General features: G+C 38.6%; 1 protein-coding gene across 1 annotated transcript; it reads right to left on the bottom strand.

Annotated features, from left to right (window-relative positions):
* Nucleotides 1–1,485: 1,485 nt before the first annotated feature.
* Nucleotides 1,486–11,802, bottom strand: lman2lb (lectin, mannose-binding 2-like b). The gene is made up of 8 exons (XM_053324915.1): nt 11,582–11,802; nt 10,243–10,361; nt 9,849–9,966; nt 6,255–6,337; nt 5,539–5,700; nt 3,276–3,390; nt 3,029–3,145; nt 1,486–1,917 (listed from the first exon to the last, which is right to left on the bottom strand). Exons 1-8 carry the CDS (start codon nt 11,781–11,783, stop codon nt 1,775–1,777), a joined length of 1,059 nt encoding a protein of 352 aa, XP_053180890.1. The 5' UTR covers nt 11,784–11,802; the 3' UTR covers nt 1,486–1,774.
* Nucleotides 11,803–17,873: the final 6,071 nt, after the last annotated feature.

Here is a 17,873-nt window from a genome sequence, read left to right as displayed (position 1 = left end):
TCCTATTTATTAAACCTAAGACTTTATTTCAACAAAGTCTTTAATTTCTCAATTCCAGTCTTAACTTTAACATTTCATTGCTATGCCAAGACAAGTTACTTCAAAGAGTACTTTTCTAGAGTAACAAAGCCACCAATTTGTGTGGAATCTGCCTTTAGGGACTACAGGAGCTGATTGTAGATAGGTCGTGTTGACTTCACAGTAGGAGAAGCACAGGTGTAAATTGTGACATGCTGCTTCAGTTTCAGGCTCCTGCTACTGACACAGTATAGTTACTCAATGAGATTTCTGAACAGAACAGATAGGGAGCAGATTGTTAATATCATTATTAACACCTGTGTTGTCCTGCTGTAGGTGTAACCCTTCATGTCCAATGGATGCAGCTGCGTCACTGTTCACATGTCTACTGGAGCCTCTAAAGCAGTTTGCAAAAATGTATTCTTCTCTATTGTTCCTGAGTCATGTTTATTAGCAGAGGCATCAGTAATAAATGAAATGCTTCATTGAACTTTAAATTCATGTCAATTTGTAGTAAATATAGCCATTTATATAAGTACAGGTGTGAATTTTGTATTTGTGGAAACACCAGACCAGGTGTATAAAAGACAGCAGTGATGAGACGCTTTGGTTACGTGTCTGACATCAACACAGCTGAAGACTGTCATTGAGCCGCAGCAGAACGATAACAGGACACAGCCCCATCCACAGGACGCTGGGTGTAAAAGGCACCTGCTTGTGTTCCAGCCTGGCCCTGTTTAAGCAGCTATATGACAGGTTGGACAGCTTAACAGTACACAGCATTCATACTAACTTAAAAAAAATCACATTTGACTACATGATGCTGCTGATCGCAATTAAATTCACAGTGAACTAAAGTCTAAAGCGACATGAAAACTGATCACAAATTTAACAGGGGAAAAGTTGGGAGGGGGGAGGGGGGGGTTCTACTTCAGTGCCATTCGAAAAAAATAGTTGTTGCTGAGACTTGGAGCACGACATCGACTTCAGCTATCGGAGAACTGAGAGTAACTTCAGAAAGTAAATGAGCTCAAACCCTGCAGAAAGGACTGGAATATAACATAAGAAGTTGTTTTTATTGGTCCTCGCTGGGCACATAAATGCACCTCCTCTTTAGACTGATGTTATAAGTGCTTTACCTGGCGTATAAGGTGCATTCAAGTGCATGGGAGCTCGAGAAAATGTGACTTTTGTTTTGTTTTTTCAGTGCAGCAAAAGGAGTCCACAGGTTGATCGGTCTTCACAGCAGAAACTGCTTAATGGTGGCACCAAGTGGCAAAAAGAGGTAACTACACTGTAAAAACTTCAGTATCCTGTAAGATAATGTCAGTGAACGACACGCAGCATCTGGGATTTTTTTTGGAATTCTGAAGTTTTTGTTCGGATTTTCTACATTTACAGTGTCTCAGTTAGTGCAGATGGGATGCTGGAGTCCCGCTGTGCTTTTTATCCAAGTTGAGATGAGTGTTTTTCTTTCTTTTCTTTTCTTCTTCTTTTTTTTTTTTTTTAAACACACTATAGCAGCTTTATCTCATCTGTACTTCCATAACACTTACAATAAGTATATTTCACAGCTGGCTCACCTGTTCATTGTGGATGTTTGTGTTCTCTTGGCTTCATGAGGTTCATTCAGTTCATTTGATTGTATGGTTCAGTAAAGCTATGGTAGTCTTTGCATTGTTATGATCTATGTTGATTAAGAAACATACAGAAAAAAAACCTTTGTGGTCTTAATTGTTCTTTCCTTTTTGTTTTATCAATAGAAACGTTTGCGTCTGTTTTCCTTCCAGCGGCCGTAAACGATCAACCCGACCACCGCCAGCACGCCCAGGCCCATGATGGAGAAGAGGAGGGTGAAGAAGAACTGGAGTCCGCTCATCCCCTCTTCCTGGACTTCCACTGTAAAGTAACGAGAATGAGAGATGGATCGTTAAAACAGATCAAGAGGAGTTTCTTGTAATGAGTCAGTTGTTTTTGCTCTCAGCTGCCTTCAGGAAATCAAATGTGGTTTTGCCACTGTGTGCATCCACGCCGTGCAAGATGTGCAAACTGCTTATCTCATGAGTTTCAACCATTGAATCAAAGAAGGGGGGCATGAGATGTTAATGCACTGTTAAGACCGGTGTATACTTTATCAGAAGAGTTTGTTAGACAGTCACATAGGTTCTCAAACGCCCCCACACACACTTTTTCAACATTGGATTGGGGGTTTAGGGGGGTTGCTTATCTGACCACTGCTATTCATATATTTAAATAATCTTGCAATGTCGTAGCATTCTCAGTTGTTTTTTTTTAATTTACCAAACCAATAATGAATTGATCTACTTGTACTGTAAGTATTGTGTTTGTATCCCAAATATAAAGGCTCGGCCAAAAAAAATCTAGTTTTATATTAATCGCAATTTTTTTCTGCCGATTTTTAGAAATCGATTCTCATACAAGAATCGATTTTTGTTTATTTATCTATTTGTTTATTTCATTTTTTCTTGTCTTTTCTAAAGACCAGCTAAATGTAGCAGTTTAGTTTATTGTAAGATGTTGGCGGATGAGAATGTTTTTTGTGAGGGCAGGTGCACAGTTTTAAAAATAAATCTCACAAACTGATGTGATGTGTGTTTTGTTTTGTGTAAATATGACTTATGATGTATTATCAAGTGTTTGGTTCAACCTGTTCTTGTTTAAGGAAAGAAAATCACAATAATTGAAATATAAAATCGCAATACTTGGTAAAATCGAATCGCAATACTTGTTTAATCAGAATCACAACTTGAAACGAATCGGGACCCAAAAATCGTTAGAGAATCGAATCGGCACAAAAGCATATCGGCCCAGCCCTACCAAATATGGTGTGTCTTATTCCTCTGTGCTACATATCACAACCTCTTGACTTTGTACTCAAGTTCTTTACAATTTACAAATAGTACAAAGTCGAGAGGCTGTGACATGTATTGCACTGGTGCACATGCTCAATGTAACCTTAACTTCAAGAGTCAAGTGGAGTTGCTTCTACCTTGGAACTGTTCCATGTCCTCAACACTGGGGATGAGGACTTCCTCTTCTTCCTCCTCCTCTGGACTCGTGTCTGCTTTCAGCTGGTACAACTTCATGGAGATGATGTCGTGGTTATCTGGAGCAACACGCACACACATCAGTTATTAACACTTCATATGGAATTGATGCAAACCTCTCCTGACCAATAGCGTTTCTTCTGTCACTGAAGCTTCATTATGCTAAAAACAGTACAGTCCAGATGTTACCTGACAGGTCTCCAGTGGCCGACGAGGCACCCAGGAAGTATCCCGTAGGCAAGCGCAGTCCTGTGATGTCAGCACAGTCTTTCCACTCCTGCTTACCATCTACATTCACCATGAGCTGCAGAGCAGAGGGGTAAACAGCTGATAAACTCACCTCGTCCATGTGAGCTGTTATTGATTTAACCTTTCATAGTGTTCAGGAGTTTTGTTTTTATTCATCAGATTCTATAAAATGTTCTCCTGGACCATAAAACAGTGATCGTAAATGTCTTTTTTTTAACATAAGATTAATCAAACATTAAATAATGACTGATGGGGAATTTATGAATGTGAATAAGTATGAGTCAGAATATGAACAGTATGTAAGGGTTGATCATTATCAGTTTCAGTTGTGAACAGAGTGACTTCGAGAAGCTTTGCACCTTCACTTTGTGTATTTTGTTGTGTGATGACATGAACTTGAATGTGTTGAAGGCTGTTTGCCTCTATGTCAAAGTGACACAGTTGTTGACACAATGAATTGGTGTTTGAAAGAGTGGAGTTTATGGTAAGGCTGATATTGCAATTGTGATATAATTTGTCATATTTAGAGAGAATGATCATTTTTACAGAATATTCTCATTTTCATTCAACATTAAAATGATTATGTGGTGACTTTTGTTATTCTGTTGAATATGACATCTCTGCAACATCACAATATTTCATTTAAAAGTTTATCTTGACACATTTTGCCATTAACAAACATTGATTCTCCTATGATTTGATAACTGCAGTCAGCTGATTTGGATAAAATCTCAATTAATTGTTGAGCCCTTGTTTGTGCTACTATCTCACCTCAGTGTAGAGTGAACTATAAACTCCCATATGGCTGAATAAACACTCAACAGTACACTTCAGTAGCTCAGAGTAATTTGATAGTGTTAAGTTTCACACCGAAAAAATATTATGATAGCTTTACTGTATTATCAAGATATTGCCTCATACTTCCCTGAAGCACTATGACTGCCAATGGCATGACTTCACACCATGTTTGATTCTATCAAACCTGCCAAACCCCAGCAGTTAACCTGATGATGCTACTGTGTTAAACTGCAAAAGCATTCACATAAAAATACACTTAAACACACCAGACAGGACAGGTCTGCTTTCTTTTACATTTTCATGATTAAAATAAAAAGCAGAATGTTTGTGAATGCACTGAACATAAAACTCCTCCCTGCACATTATCTCTACACTAAACAATCCCACTCTTGATTTTCCTCTTGCTTGTCGGGTCATGTGAGCTGTGTGTGCTGAAGTGGAAATGAAATCTTTGCCACAGGCAGAGTTAAGCCAGGCTGAGAGAACAAAATGTAACGCACGTGTATTTGAGGACAGTAGTTTTGTCTTTGATAAAAATCAATGCTGTCTGTTTAACAACTGAACAACACAATCGGTAGCCTCTGTAGCTCGATTCAGGACAGATACAGAACCTGCTTCTTTGGACCTGCTGTGACTGAACAGCTGGAACTAATCTGAATTAAACTTCTAATGAAGACAATAAATGAAAAACTACTTCATCAGTTGGGATGTTTCACTACCTACATATATAAACACACAGTATAACTTACATGTTACCTGTAAAACTTAGAGTTTTAAGGTTATAATTTTGTTGTTTATCGAAACGTTTGCTGTCATTTCTATTTTGTTATGATTTGCTGCCTATTCATTTATTTTGTTATCTTACTATGTTCTAATAATACAAAAATATCCAGTGTGATGGCACTTTACAGCACTATCACTGATCAAGTTAACACACTGCTAACCAGAGTGATTCAATGGTTAGCTGTTTTACTTAAAAATGACTGAAATGATTCATCAATTATGAAAAACTGTTGAATTGTTTCAGCTCTGAATTTAAAGTTACATTTCACTTTAATCAGGCATTTAATAGAATAGAATAAAATGCCGTTATCACCTCTTTTAAAAAGGAAAACTGTACTCCAATCATTCTGCTCATTCATCTATCCACTCACATGCACACATATTAAAAGAAACTGTGGGTTGAATGAGTAAATAAAGCGCTTATACAGTTATTGCACATTCAGGGCTTTTTTTGCTACAAACTTCCTAGTTGAGCTCAACTGCATCGTTCTTTTTTCAGAATTGTCTCCTTGAAGATTCTTCCACACATATGCTCAGCCACTTAATCATTCTCATTTCCTGACATGTCTGAAAAACTGTAGCTAAAGTGTGTCGATCCCTCCTTGATCACAGAGTTTCATACCGTCAGTCTTTTTTTGGAGTATCTGACGAGGAGAAAGGTGTCGTAGGCTGCATTGCGTGCCATGGCCGTGCAGCCGCCGAGCTCGGTGGGCCGCCCGTCGTAATCGTGGTTGTACGACAGGGTCCCGTTCCCCAGCATCACTGAGATGTATGGGAACCCCCTCTGTGAGGAAGAGAGGGGGGGGGGTTAACATGTGGCGCACTTTGCCTGCAGAGCCACACACACACACACACACACACACACACACACACACACACACACACACACACACACACACACACACACGCTGATGTCATGGTGACACCAAAAAGAAGTGATGAATCAGGACTGATGACTGTAATGAGATGATGAGGGATGGTGGAATAAACAGTAGGTTTTTTGATGCTACCTGAGTTCCAGGTTGCTTCTTCTGCATATTGAAAAAAGGGATGCAGGAGAAGAGATACGACACGTTTTGAACATCAGTACAGTTAATGAAAACAAAGAGTCTTTTTAAATTGTGTGTCACATAGTCAGATTTGGCTTTGGGAAGAAGATATTCCAGCAACAAACGCATACATCTCAGAAAGTGAATCATTATATGGTGTTTATCTTCCTGTGTGAACTCAAACGTGGACAGAACAGGAAGCTACAGGCTCTGTAAGAAATGGAATCTCCTTGTGAAGAAGTACTAGAATAACACAGAGATGAAACAGAGGCTGCCGGCTGTCACTCACGTCGTGGTTCTTGTCAGCGTTGGGGTAGGTGTCCACGAAGATTCCCAGTCCGGTGAACTGGTTCATGTTGCCAAACACGGGACCTGCAGAGTAAAAGTGATGGAAGTTCACTGACCTGTTTTACCAAATTTGCCACATGAGATCATTTCATCTCAAAGTCATTTTGACATGTTTAACTTATTAAAAGAAACACCATACTTACAACTAAGCCTGCCACAATGATAACATAATCATAAATATTGTAAGGCCTTAAGGTAGGGTTATTCTTTTGAGTTTACATGAGAGAGAGAAGAGAGAAAGAGAAAGAGAGAAAGGCCTTTTATTATATTGTATTTAATATGTTTGTTGATATTTGTATATTGTATATGTATTCATAATCTGTCTTAATAATCATCTGTACTGCTTTGGCAATATAGATTTCTGATCTGTCAATGCCAATAAAGCTTGTGTGTGTGTGATGGTGAGGCTGGTAACTGAAGCAGAGAGTATGAAGGTAGCAGTTAGGCGAGTGTTTAGGTGAGTTTAGGTTATTTGTCAGTCAATAAATGCTACAACTTTTCAAGACCCAAACTACGTTCCTATGTCTTTCTTTTCACCTGGGTTAGCCCTGATGTTAGCCACAGTGGGTTAGCCCTGATGTTAGCCACAGTGGGTTAGCCCTGATGTTAGCCACAGTGGGTTAGCCCTGATGTTAGCCACAGTGGGTCAGCCCTGATGTTAACCACAGTGGGTTAGCCCTGATGTTAGCCACAGTGGGTTAGCCCTGATGTTAGCCACAGTGGGTCAGCCCTGATGTTAACCACAGTGGGTCAGCCCTGATGTTAGCCACAGTGGGTCAGCCCTGATGTTAACCACAGTGGGTCAGCCCTGATGTTAGCCACAGTGGGTCAGCCCTGATGTTAGCCACAGTGGGTTAGCCCTGATGTTAGCCACAGTGGGTCAGCCCTGATGTTAGCCACAGTGGGTCAGCCCTGATGTTAACCACAGTGGGTCAGCCCTGATGTTAGCCACAGTGGGTCAGCCCTGATATTAGCTACAGTGGATTAGCCCTGATGTTAGCCACAGTGGGTTAGCCCTGATGTTAGCCACAGTGGGTTAGCCCAACTCAGACATGTCCAAACTATTCCATGAAGGGCCGTGTGCCTGCAGGTTTTTGTTCCAACCAATCAAGAGTGCACACTTCGTCCAACGTGTGACCGGTGTGCTCCTGCTTGGTCGGAATGAAAACCTGTAGCCGCATGAACCTCTATGGAATAGTTTGGACACCTCTTGCGTAACCTGGCCTGACCAGACTCGCTTAAGGTGGACTGACCTTTAATGTGGACCAGTTAGTCTCATCTTAGTGACAAGCTCAGCTGCGACTAAACAGAAAACGGAGCAACGTCTGCCTGCCGAGTCTTGTTTTGTCTCATCTTGTTGAGTTGTGCTGCTGTGCTGGTCGTAAATTTGCTTTCTTTTAAGACAAACAGAAAATGACTGATGTGTATATGAACTATTAAACATCATACTCTCCCCACACAAAATAGTATTTAAATTGATGTTATAAAATGGTTTTAAAATAACAGTAATATTGTTTATTGCGATTATTTCTGAGACAATATATCATCCCAAAAAAAATCGTGACAGGTCATGAACTTGTGAGAGGAGGAAAGGACACACGCGTTCAACTTCTAAGTGAGCACGTTGTGAAATGGGGCATTGGCACTATTTGGGACGTGCATAAGGAAATGCTAGAAAAAATGCCTCTGGCTGTTTCTCCCAATGGTCTCACAACAAGAATGTTCCAGCTGACAGCGTAGTTTCACAATAAATAAAGAAACAACAAACAGCGTGAAGCACCAGTCAGACAGGATTAATATTAGAGGTGGAGGCGGAACACTAATTATTTCCTTTCCTTCCTTGTTATTAAAACAACAACATTCCAAACTGCATTTTTAGCCACTGGACAAATGACAAATGACAGTAGCTGCTCCTGTAATAGACGATAATAAACTGGGAAAACCATGAGACCTTTACCATTGGCAGGCTTGATTTTATTACATTACATTGGTATTATTTACCAGTAATGATTTAGCTGTAATTAAATTATTAACACTGACAGTTTCAAACTACTTAAACATGTCTCTGAATGTCACTTAGGTTCTAATTTAACTGTAAGAGATGATATGCAGACATCAGCAGGCTTGGGCGGTATTTAGTTTCTCATACCTTCCTGACATTTCACCAGCGTGTACAGCTTGTCTGTATTTGTATCAAGAGGAAAACTAAATGTAAAACCTGAGTTGCTGGTGATAGAAGTCATTGTAATATGATTGACACTGTCTAGACTACAATGCTGTGTGTCTAATGTGAACCCTTACATACTGTTCAGGGTTTAATTTCTCCCAGTATTATTTTTGAGACAAGAAAAGACTAAAATAAAACTGAAGAATCCACTCTCTCTGCTCTATTATGTATAGAGATTATGAGGCAAATAGTTTAAACAGCTTGATCCATGTTGGCTGGCTCACCTTTATCAGTGAGACTAAGCTGAAAATACTCCCTAACTGGGGCAGAGGCATTTTTCTTTTTTACTAGTCTGTATCATTATGCCCACTACTCACAGTCACCATCTTTCTCAGCTCAGTAGAGACTGACCTCTGGTGATGCGCCAAGTGGACTACAATACATCAACTCAGTACAGCATCTCTGCATCACTTTAATAGAAAGAGGAGTGTCTGTATTTTTAATGCTATTGAAATTCATAACTTTGGGGTTTCTAAACACCCTGATATACCATACTGTCTATGTAACAGGACTATCAATGAGCTTGTGGGGTCCCTCCTAATGATAATCCTTACAGTTTCTTTCATTGTACTGAGCTGATGAAACTCAATACCAGCTGATGCTCTATGTATAAAAACTAAAAGATTCAGAAATGCACAGTGTCTCTCTAGATTAGATATAAATTACAAGAGGACTGGCAGGTTTGCTGGAAACCAGTAGGTAAATGTGATTATTAATGGAGTGGGGGTTAAAAATGACAGACATACTGTAAGCAGTCCAGATGGGATGGCAGCCCCTGACCAATGCAGGCAATATTGAGTCCAGTCTGAATGGGGTTTTTAAAACAAACGTTGGATTTTTTTTACTATTCACAGAAGCTGAAATTCTTGCAGCAGTCTATCATAACTTGCATCTTGTGTATTTACCATAGTACAGATGATGACAGAAATGAACTGTGTGCTTTGTACATAGGTTCTTTTTTATGTGTTAGATCTTTTAGATATTTTTTAGATGTTGCAGGGCACTTTTTGAGTATTTTATTATTATTTATTACATATATATGCAAATATTTGTTTAATAGTGCAACTTTTGGGTATTTTTAGAAATATGTTTTTTTTGTTTTTTTCCATTGCATAGTTTTACATGTGGCTGTCTTGTGGACGTAGCTGCTGCTAACCAAGCAATTTCCTGTGAAGGATCAATAAAGTATCCATCTATCTATCTATCTATCTATGGTAATTATAGTAGGTAATCGTAATATAATCCTAACATCTGCTTCCTTTTCTTTGTATGAGATGCCATCTACAAGGTGATCCAGTCTCTACCTACCATTCTGCATGCGTTCTTTGGTTAACCAGATGCCGAGACCATCCCCATTCAAGTTCTTCTTCCCCTGGCCGTGGATCTTAAAGTGCACCTTGAGTTCCCAATCCTGCAGGTAGAGAGGCTACACAGCCACAGAAATGAAGACGAGCAGGTTATTCTTGAGCTGCGCTATGCGTAGTAGGCATTTGTCAAATGTGTTGAGTAACAAACTTCACTTTTTTTCGAAACGGGAAAAATGAGTCTAACTGTTGTAATATTGGTAAGTATGTAATGGTGTGAGAGGGTAAGAGGTGGGATGTGCTGTGTTGATGTAAGAGTGAAGCTCTTTCGGGCGTGCTTGTGTGTGTGTGTGTGTGTGTGTGTGTGTGGTATTTGTGGTTTGTGGTAGTATACTTACAACACGGCTCCACACTGCTCCCTGTCTGCTCTGCAGGTCTGGGGTCAGTCTCACGTGGTCAGGTGTAACCACAGCGGTGCCCATTAGATCCCATTGTGAAGAACTAGAGAAACCCAACCCTGCAAAAATAATGATAGATGTTAACTAAAGTACTTACAACATGAGCAGTATACCTTCTGATGATTCTTCAAACTTTTCTCTGCCTATGGACATCTGTACAGTCAGAACTGTCTTCAAAAATCTCTTCATTTGTCTTTTTTCTTTTCAAATGAGCACAAACCAACACAAACTGAGACTTTATGTTTCAATGTTAGGTTCTACTAAATTTGGCTTACAAATGACCTGTCAGTAGAACGTTATTAACCCTTAGATGCATAAGTCGGTCAAAAATGACCCGGTGAGGTTGTTTTCTTGCAATGTGTTTGTAATGTGTAAGTTATCATTTCATATTCCAGCTATTCCTCAAAAACATGTTATTGATATCATGCCATTTCAATTTTTAACATACCTTTTATACATTTTACGAAACTCTAGTTTTTGTATTACTACCCTAAGCTTCCATAGGTGGGTCAAAAATGAGCTGCATTCATTTCCTATGGAATTCCATGGGATCCTTTGCTTCTTATCAACTCTGACTGCCAGGAATATATATTTTGTGGACCACACAGATTATATACATGTTAAAAAAGTGAAAAATAAAAACATTTCAAACATGAAATCATTCTTGTGTGGACCAAAATATATTACAAATGATTATTCTTAACTAAAATGACAAAAGTGGCATAAAAACACATTGATTCTAACACGGGTCATTTTTGACCCGGTCCAGTCACTCGAGCATCTAAGGGTTAATAAGAAAATCTCAACATTTGTTTTGAATTGGCTCAAACAACTTGGTATTAGTAGCGGCGTTCGCCTTTTAATTGCAATTCATCTTAAATAGGTTTAGCAGGTGTAACCCTATAAGAAGCATTAATAAAAGTATAACATGTACTGTGTTTAAGCTGATAAGCTCCTCACCAGAGCTGCAGTTATCGGGAGTTAACTGTGAACTCAGTGATAGGAGATAGTTACGGTTAGTGTTAGCTTTGAATAACGTTAACTGTTCTTTACGTTTCCCGTATTGTGACATTAGCTAGTTAGGATGTGTAAAGGGGCACAGAGTTCCTCTTAGTTAATTATTATCCTAAGCACGTGATACAGTGTTATATACATGAAAGAACTGGCCTAACGTTCAATTAAAAGAAAAGTGGTACAATACCAAGAATGCCTGCTGTTGGTTCATTTAAACTCTATCTCATTAACACGTCTGCGTTAACGTAGCTGACAGTGAACTCACCACGATAAGGCTTTGCCAGAGAATATTCCCGCTTCAAAAAGTCCTCCATAAAGTCCTGCTCGTCCGCCAGCGACCGGCCCAGTAACACACAAGCGACGGCAAACAAACATGCTAATTTACGGAGGTTTTTTAATGGAAACATTGGATTTAAAGAGGAGAAACTTCGCAATCGACACAGATTTGAGGTAACAGTGGCAACCATGTTTAACCCTCCCACTCCATAGATGTAGTCCCACTGAGAAACGATAGGGGGAAGACTACAACTTCCGGTCCCCAAGCGTCCTTCTTCTGTTTAATGGCGGATAACTAACTAGCGGGAAAGGCGGTTATCGTCCCCTAGTGTAGTGGTCATGTAACATCATGGCTTCATGAGGAGTTTATACAGTGGATTAGGCTGGTTTTCTTTTACCGTAAACTATTCTTGTCTTGTTTTCAGGATCATTTATACTCATTCTGACTTTTTGGTTGTCAGAATGAGTGAATGTAACCTTCTATAACAGTAATCTTCTTTTGGGTACAACATTATTTTCAATATTGTGCACAAAAGGATAGAAGATAAATAATCTATAGGTTTTTCAATGTATGAACAGGTCAACAGGTAGCAAATAGTACAACAGGAGAAATAAACAAAGGTTCTTAACATAACGAAGAACATACGCTAAGTTGTAATAAAAAAGGGAGCAAATAATAATAATAATGATAATAAAAAATAAAAAATGTTACAGGCATTACACTCACACACACACACACACACACACACACACACACACACACACACACACACACAAAAAAAAAGCCTGTTACAATACATACATAGGCTACAAGTCAACTACTCCACCATCTTCTACCTTCTATTATCCTAACTTTAAATCTGTCTCTTTCAACATACATCTTGCATTAACATGTTTTATTCCTGAAAAAAAAAGCCTCAGCCCTAAAGTCAAACTCATTCTGTACAGTGAAGCTCAAGCATTAAATTGAAGGATTCAATTCAAAACACATATTGAGTGGATGGGGACTTTAACTTCTCCTGTAACTTTTCACTAAAACCTCCATTTATATTTATTTTCTAAAGTAATTCCCTCTTTTTTAAAATCACTGTCCAAAGTTATTCCATGACACACTGATTAGTGTATTGATTTAGCCTAAATTCTGTAAATATATTAAATAAGTATTATAGTGTTCTTTATGTCTTCCTTAAGAACACCTCAATTGTACTCAATTTCTTGAGTAAGTCTACTCCTGAAGACAAAAAGGTTTTATATTAAAATATAATATGTGGTTTTCTAAGATATCCTTTCTTGAAATAGGCTCACACTGGCTTGATTCTCTCCCATCTCCAATTACTATTTATTCTAGTAATTTTCTTATTGGCTGGTAATATTTAATCTACTGTTTAAGAAATAACATTTTTTGTAATGTGTATATCATAAGATGTATAGAGGACTATTATTTTATTTTCCAAAGTGATTCCATGAAAGGATTTGTTCCCATGATCAAGATGCAGCTTGATTTCTTTGACAAGCATGATTTTATATTTAAAAAAAAAAATCATGTTTCTGATTATATTATGAATAATGGAAAAGGAGTCTGTTCAAACAAATCTAACACCGACATGGAGCAGAGTCCACAGAGTCTGAGGTGAAGAGCAAACTGTGAAATTCCAACAGGAGATCACTACTTTGTACAACTAGGTACAACTTGTCCTCTAAAGCAGCATATATATATTTATTCTTAGTGAAGTACAAGCTGCAAATTATCACCAGCACATCCAGCAGGAATTCATTTGTAGTCATATCTCTGACCATCTGATGAATACAAGTCCAGATTCCTTCCCCTACTTACTTTGTTTTGGTCTCCACCAGCTGAGTGAAATGTGTCTCTTTAGCGGCTAAATACTCTGAACTATGTTCACCAGCAAGCTGCCACTGTTGGGGAAGCTACTTTGAAATAATAGTGGAAGCAAAATCACATTATTATTAACACAAAATACCTATGAGTAATTAATTAAACAAAAAAGACTTGGCATTAAAAACAAGTTAGTGTACAGTAGATGTCAGCAGAACTTAATGATAGACAATAACCACAACAGTTCATGATTTTGGAAATAGCCACACTGCTACTCAACAGTTGCTAACTTTGTCTATTTGCCATTTGGTGCGGGTAGCATACACAGTTGGTTTAATCAAAGCTTTTTGCCCTGAAAACAGCTGGCTGCAGCTGCTGGAAACATGGTTGATGAGAGCAGAGAGAGTCAACACTATAGAAAACAAAGCAATGAGCTTAAAAACCCCAAAACGGTAGGCTATTCTCTGTGGTTTTGTCATTACGAGTGACATTACATGAAGTAATTTTCTTTCTATTGTTAATGTAGAAATACTGATTAGAGCAGCTTAAAGGTGTAAGATATACAGTATATATCAAAAACACATTTATCACAGAATTACTGTGTGGATCTGATGGATGGAGCGGATTGGAAAGTGATGGATTCAAGGTAATCAAATAACAGATACCACTAGCATGTTGAGAGATGATAGTCAGCTAGATAATCAGTCATTTTACAACTTACATTTCCCAAATGTGCATTTTTTCATGATTTACCTCATCGTCAAACACATTTAATGAACGTGCCTGGATCAACAGTGAATAACATTTGACTCAGCTCTTCTCCGAGTCTGCTTGCTTGCTTGCTCACCCAGCCTTGTTGTGTCTCATAAAAGAATGATGCTCGGTTCGATTAATGGACAGAGCCAAGTATTGACATTTAATGGTGGACGCCAGGCTTGTGTCAAGATCCTGGGGGGAATTACAGTAATGCAGCAGACTTAAGGGTGATGCTATTGCTCCTCAGAGACAGACAAAGTGGGAATAAGAGAGCAAACATGAAGGTGTTAATGATCCAGCGGTGACTCGGGGGGCCCTTAGTATTTCCTGAATATGCCCCATGGGAAGATATATTATTCACTTGCATTGTAGAATTCTAGCTGAACCTTGAAACCTGAAACATCAGTGTCTGGCACCTCTCTGACACCCACGCATCACCATTTGTGTATCCTGTAATCCGCCGCAGAGACCAATACATACAGCACGGGGCTGTTGGCAGGGTCATAAATCATGCCTCAGCTTATTGAAAGAAGAGGATCGCAGAGCATGCTGTGAGGACTCGCCACCCGCTGTGGCAGACTTGCTCCGTAATCCATGTTTGCAAGGTCAGGAGATATTTTAATATTCACAGGCCACAGTCAGATTCAATGCTCATCTTTATTAAAACCATCCACACCTGTTCTATTGTAAACAATTTGAATGAATCCCTGGGGGAGAGAAGGCATCACTTTTACAGGAACACATGCTCTGTGATTTCAGCTATGCAGGCTGCGTGTTGTGCAGGGTTGCAAATGAAGAAACAATATACATAGCTACATTATACTGTAGGTCACTACATAGATAGGCTGGAACAGTTGTTCATGTGTTTGTCTATAAGTTAGCACGATAGAAAAGATGTATGGGAACTGCGCAGAGGTCCCACACTTTCACAGTGTGCCCTGAAGGCTCCAGGTTTGCTGTGTTTCAACTGGTTTGTGTTCATTTATTGGTTTGGGAATATGTGCCACTAAAGCTGTATCAACTGACATAATAAAAAGTAATAATAAAACTAAGGTATAGGTCCTTTTTTATGATCTGATCTTGATTTATCTTGAGAGTCTCATGTCAAAATCTACAGGTAAGACCTTCATTATTTTCATTTTCATGCTTCAGTGTTGCTTATTACCAAAATTTGTGTTAAGTTAAAATACCAGGAAGAAAATTTGGAGCCAGGTAGAAGGAAACATGATCTGAAAGTAGAAGTCTGTAAAGTCTGTAAATCAGAAACAAAGAGAGAGAAATGTATAGGTTTTTTTTTTTTTTGGTTAGCGTCTCCTAGTTGTATCAATTCAACATAATACCGTCAGGTGTCTATCTACGTAGTTAGATTCCTTGTTTCGATACTGCCGTAAAGCAGTAATGTGGTGTTCTGTCATGGACCAAGCAGACAGTCACACAGAGCCTGATCGCATCCTGCTACACAACACAAGCACCCCACACCCTGAACAACAACCCACATTAGCTTTCCTGATAAATGATCCTTCTTATCTAATTTATAAACATGAGCACGTCTTCTCCTGCAGCTTGCTAACCTTATGAGCCACCAAACGAACCTTTTGCAGGGAAAAGTGCTGTGCTAACGTCAGTAAGTGAGTAGAGGATGATACCACATGGCAACAACTTCACACACATGGAACTTCTGTTGGGGGAGCAGGCAGGGACGGTTGGTACGTACCGTGGCAGTCTCAAAGACTCGTGCAAACAAGTTAGAAGAGAGGTTGAGTATATGACAGCTTGTAGCAAACATAACGGCTCTCCATTGAGATGCCAAACTCATTCAGTACTGAATTAGTTAGAGAGACGTATCACATAGATAAAACCCAATAAAAGAACACGCCGAAGCCCATGATGCGTCTGCACATGTGTCTGCCACTGTGAGAACAGTTGTGGATGAGGACAAAGCTCTCATAGAGGGGGCACGATTACCCGGCGGGGGGTCTTCCTCTGCTGTGACATACAGTATGTCTGTGTGATAGCTTCACGCAGCCAACGGGGCAAGTGTTGTTTCATTAGAGGCTTTCACTGAGAATGTTCTCTAATGCACTTCATGTGTTGTGTACTTTCATTGTAGATCCATAAGCTACTGTCTCAGTGTGCTTAATGAAAATTTAATGAATGAACTTTATCTTTGGATATACACTGAACCTTTTGAACCATTTTAGATGGTAAACATTGTTGTACGTCTCTCACTTAATTAAAAGTCATCTTAGAGAAATGTCTTTTCTATCATCTTTATTATTTCACATTATGTATTTATTATATATTTGATATTGAGGTAATCCAAAAGTAACACAAAGTAATCAAGTTACTTTAATATTGTGATACTTGGATTAGGTTACTAATTACATTTTTTAACAGATAAGTAGAAATATAGTAATACTACATACTATTAGTAATAATACAATACATTTTTAAACTAACCCGGTTCCAATTATATTCAGTTCATTTAAAATGAGTTTTGAAACAATTTGAAGCCAAATTGTGCTATTGTGGCAGAAAATACCTTCAAATTGATTTTATCTGAATGACTGATGGAATGATTATTGATGTTAATGTTGATATTTGGTTACCATGACTTCACCTGGATGTCCACTTTCTTTTTTTGATACACTGACAGTGTGTTAGTCGAGTTTACATTACACATATACAGCTAACCCGATGTGTCCAGCCTCCTGACAAGCCTACAGCGTGAAGCATCGAATGATTAAATAATGAGCAGCCCTTAATGCTTCCTCTGGCAGGACGTGCCTCCTTTAATATACGAGCACTTACAGCAGACAACTGTCCTCTTTGTCTGCTTAAAGAGTGCAGACATTAAGAACAGGCAAACACCTCTGGACATAAATATTCACACTATTCAAATCAACAGGCCTGAGAGAATATTGTCAGAGCAGTCAGAGGGATGAAATATAGTGGCTGCTCATTGCAGACGTACTTTAATGGGCTTTTCATCCCCGCTGTCTCTTTGTGCTGACAAAAACCAAAACACATCTTCTTAATTGAAACGCACAGTTCCTAACTATTTTCTCTTTAGGATGTGTTACTCAGACACATTCACTGTCAATGTTTCACAGCCGTGATGAACACTTAGACAATAAATTACAACATAGTGATTGTTTTATAGATAAATGGAAATACAATTACTTTTAAATTTACTATTACTTATTTTTTGATAATGGAAAAAAAAACATTCATTATATACTGTTTGCACACAAAGTATAATGTTAGGAAAAAATGAATAGTGCACAGTTGTCTGGATTTAGACTCATCTGTCTGGCTGAGGGAAGCTGTCTGGTTTTGTCAACAAATTTGTATCTGCACTTCTTAAAAAGATTGACTTCCTCCTGCAGTGAAAAGCTACTCCAGAAAATTAGCGATTGTCTGCCAGCGTCTGTAAATTACCCAGAAAAATGCACTGGTGTTTAATTAAAGGAACTAAACCTGAATGTAAGCTGTTTTCCTTGCTGTGAAAATGACACTTGATCACAGCTTTTATGTAAACTTATTCATTTTTGCATGTTCTCCATGATTGAAATTTTGATTGAGAAAGTGTTAAAATTATTACCACAAAACATTACCACACATTTTCAAAATAAAAGTTGTTTTAACCATGAATGTTTTAACTACCATTACTAGTAATTTACAATGT

The sequence above is a fragment of the Scomber japonicus genome, chromosome 9, assembly GCF_027409825.1.
Source record: "Scomber japonicus isolate fScoJap1 chromosome 9, fScoJap1.pri, whole genome shotgun sequence".
Classification (NCBI taxonomy): Eukaryota; Metazoa; Chordata; class Actinopteri; order Scombriformes; family Scombridae; genus Scomber; species Scomber japonicus.
The sequence above is the reverse complement of the archived record's forward strand: the minus strand, read 5'-3'. Positions and strand labels throughout refer to the sequence as shown.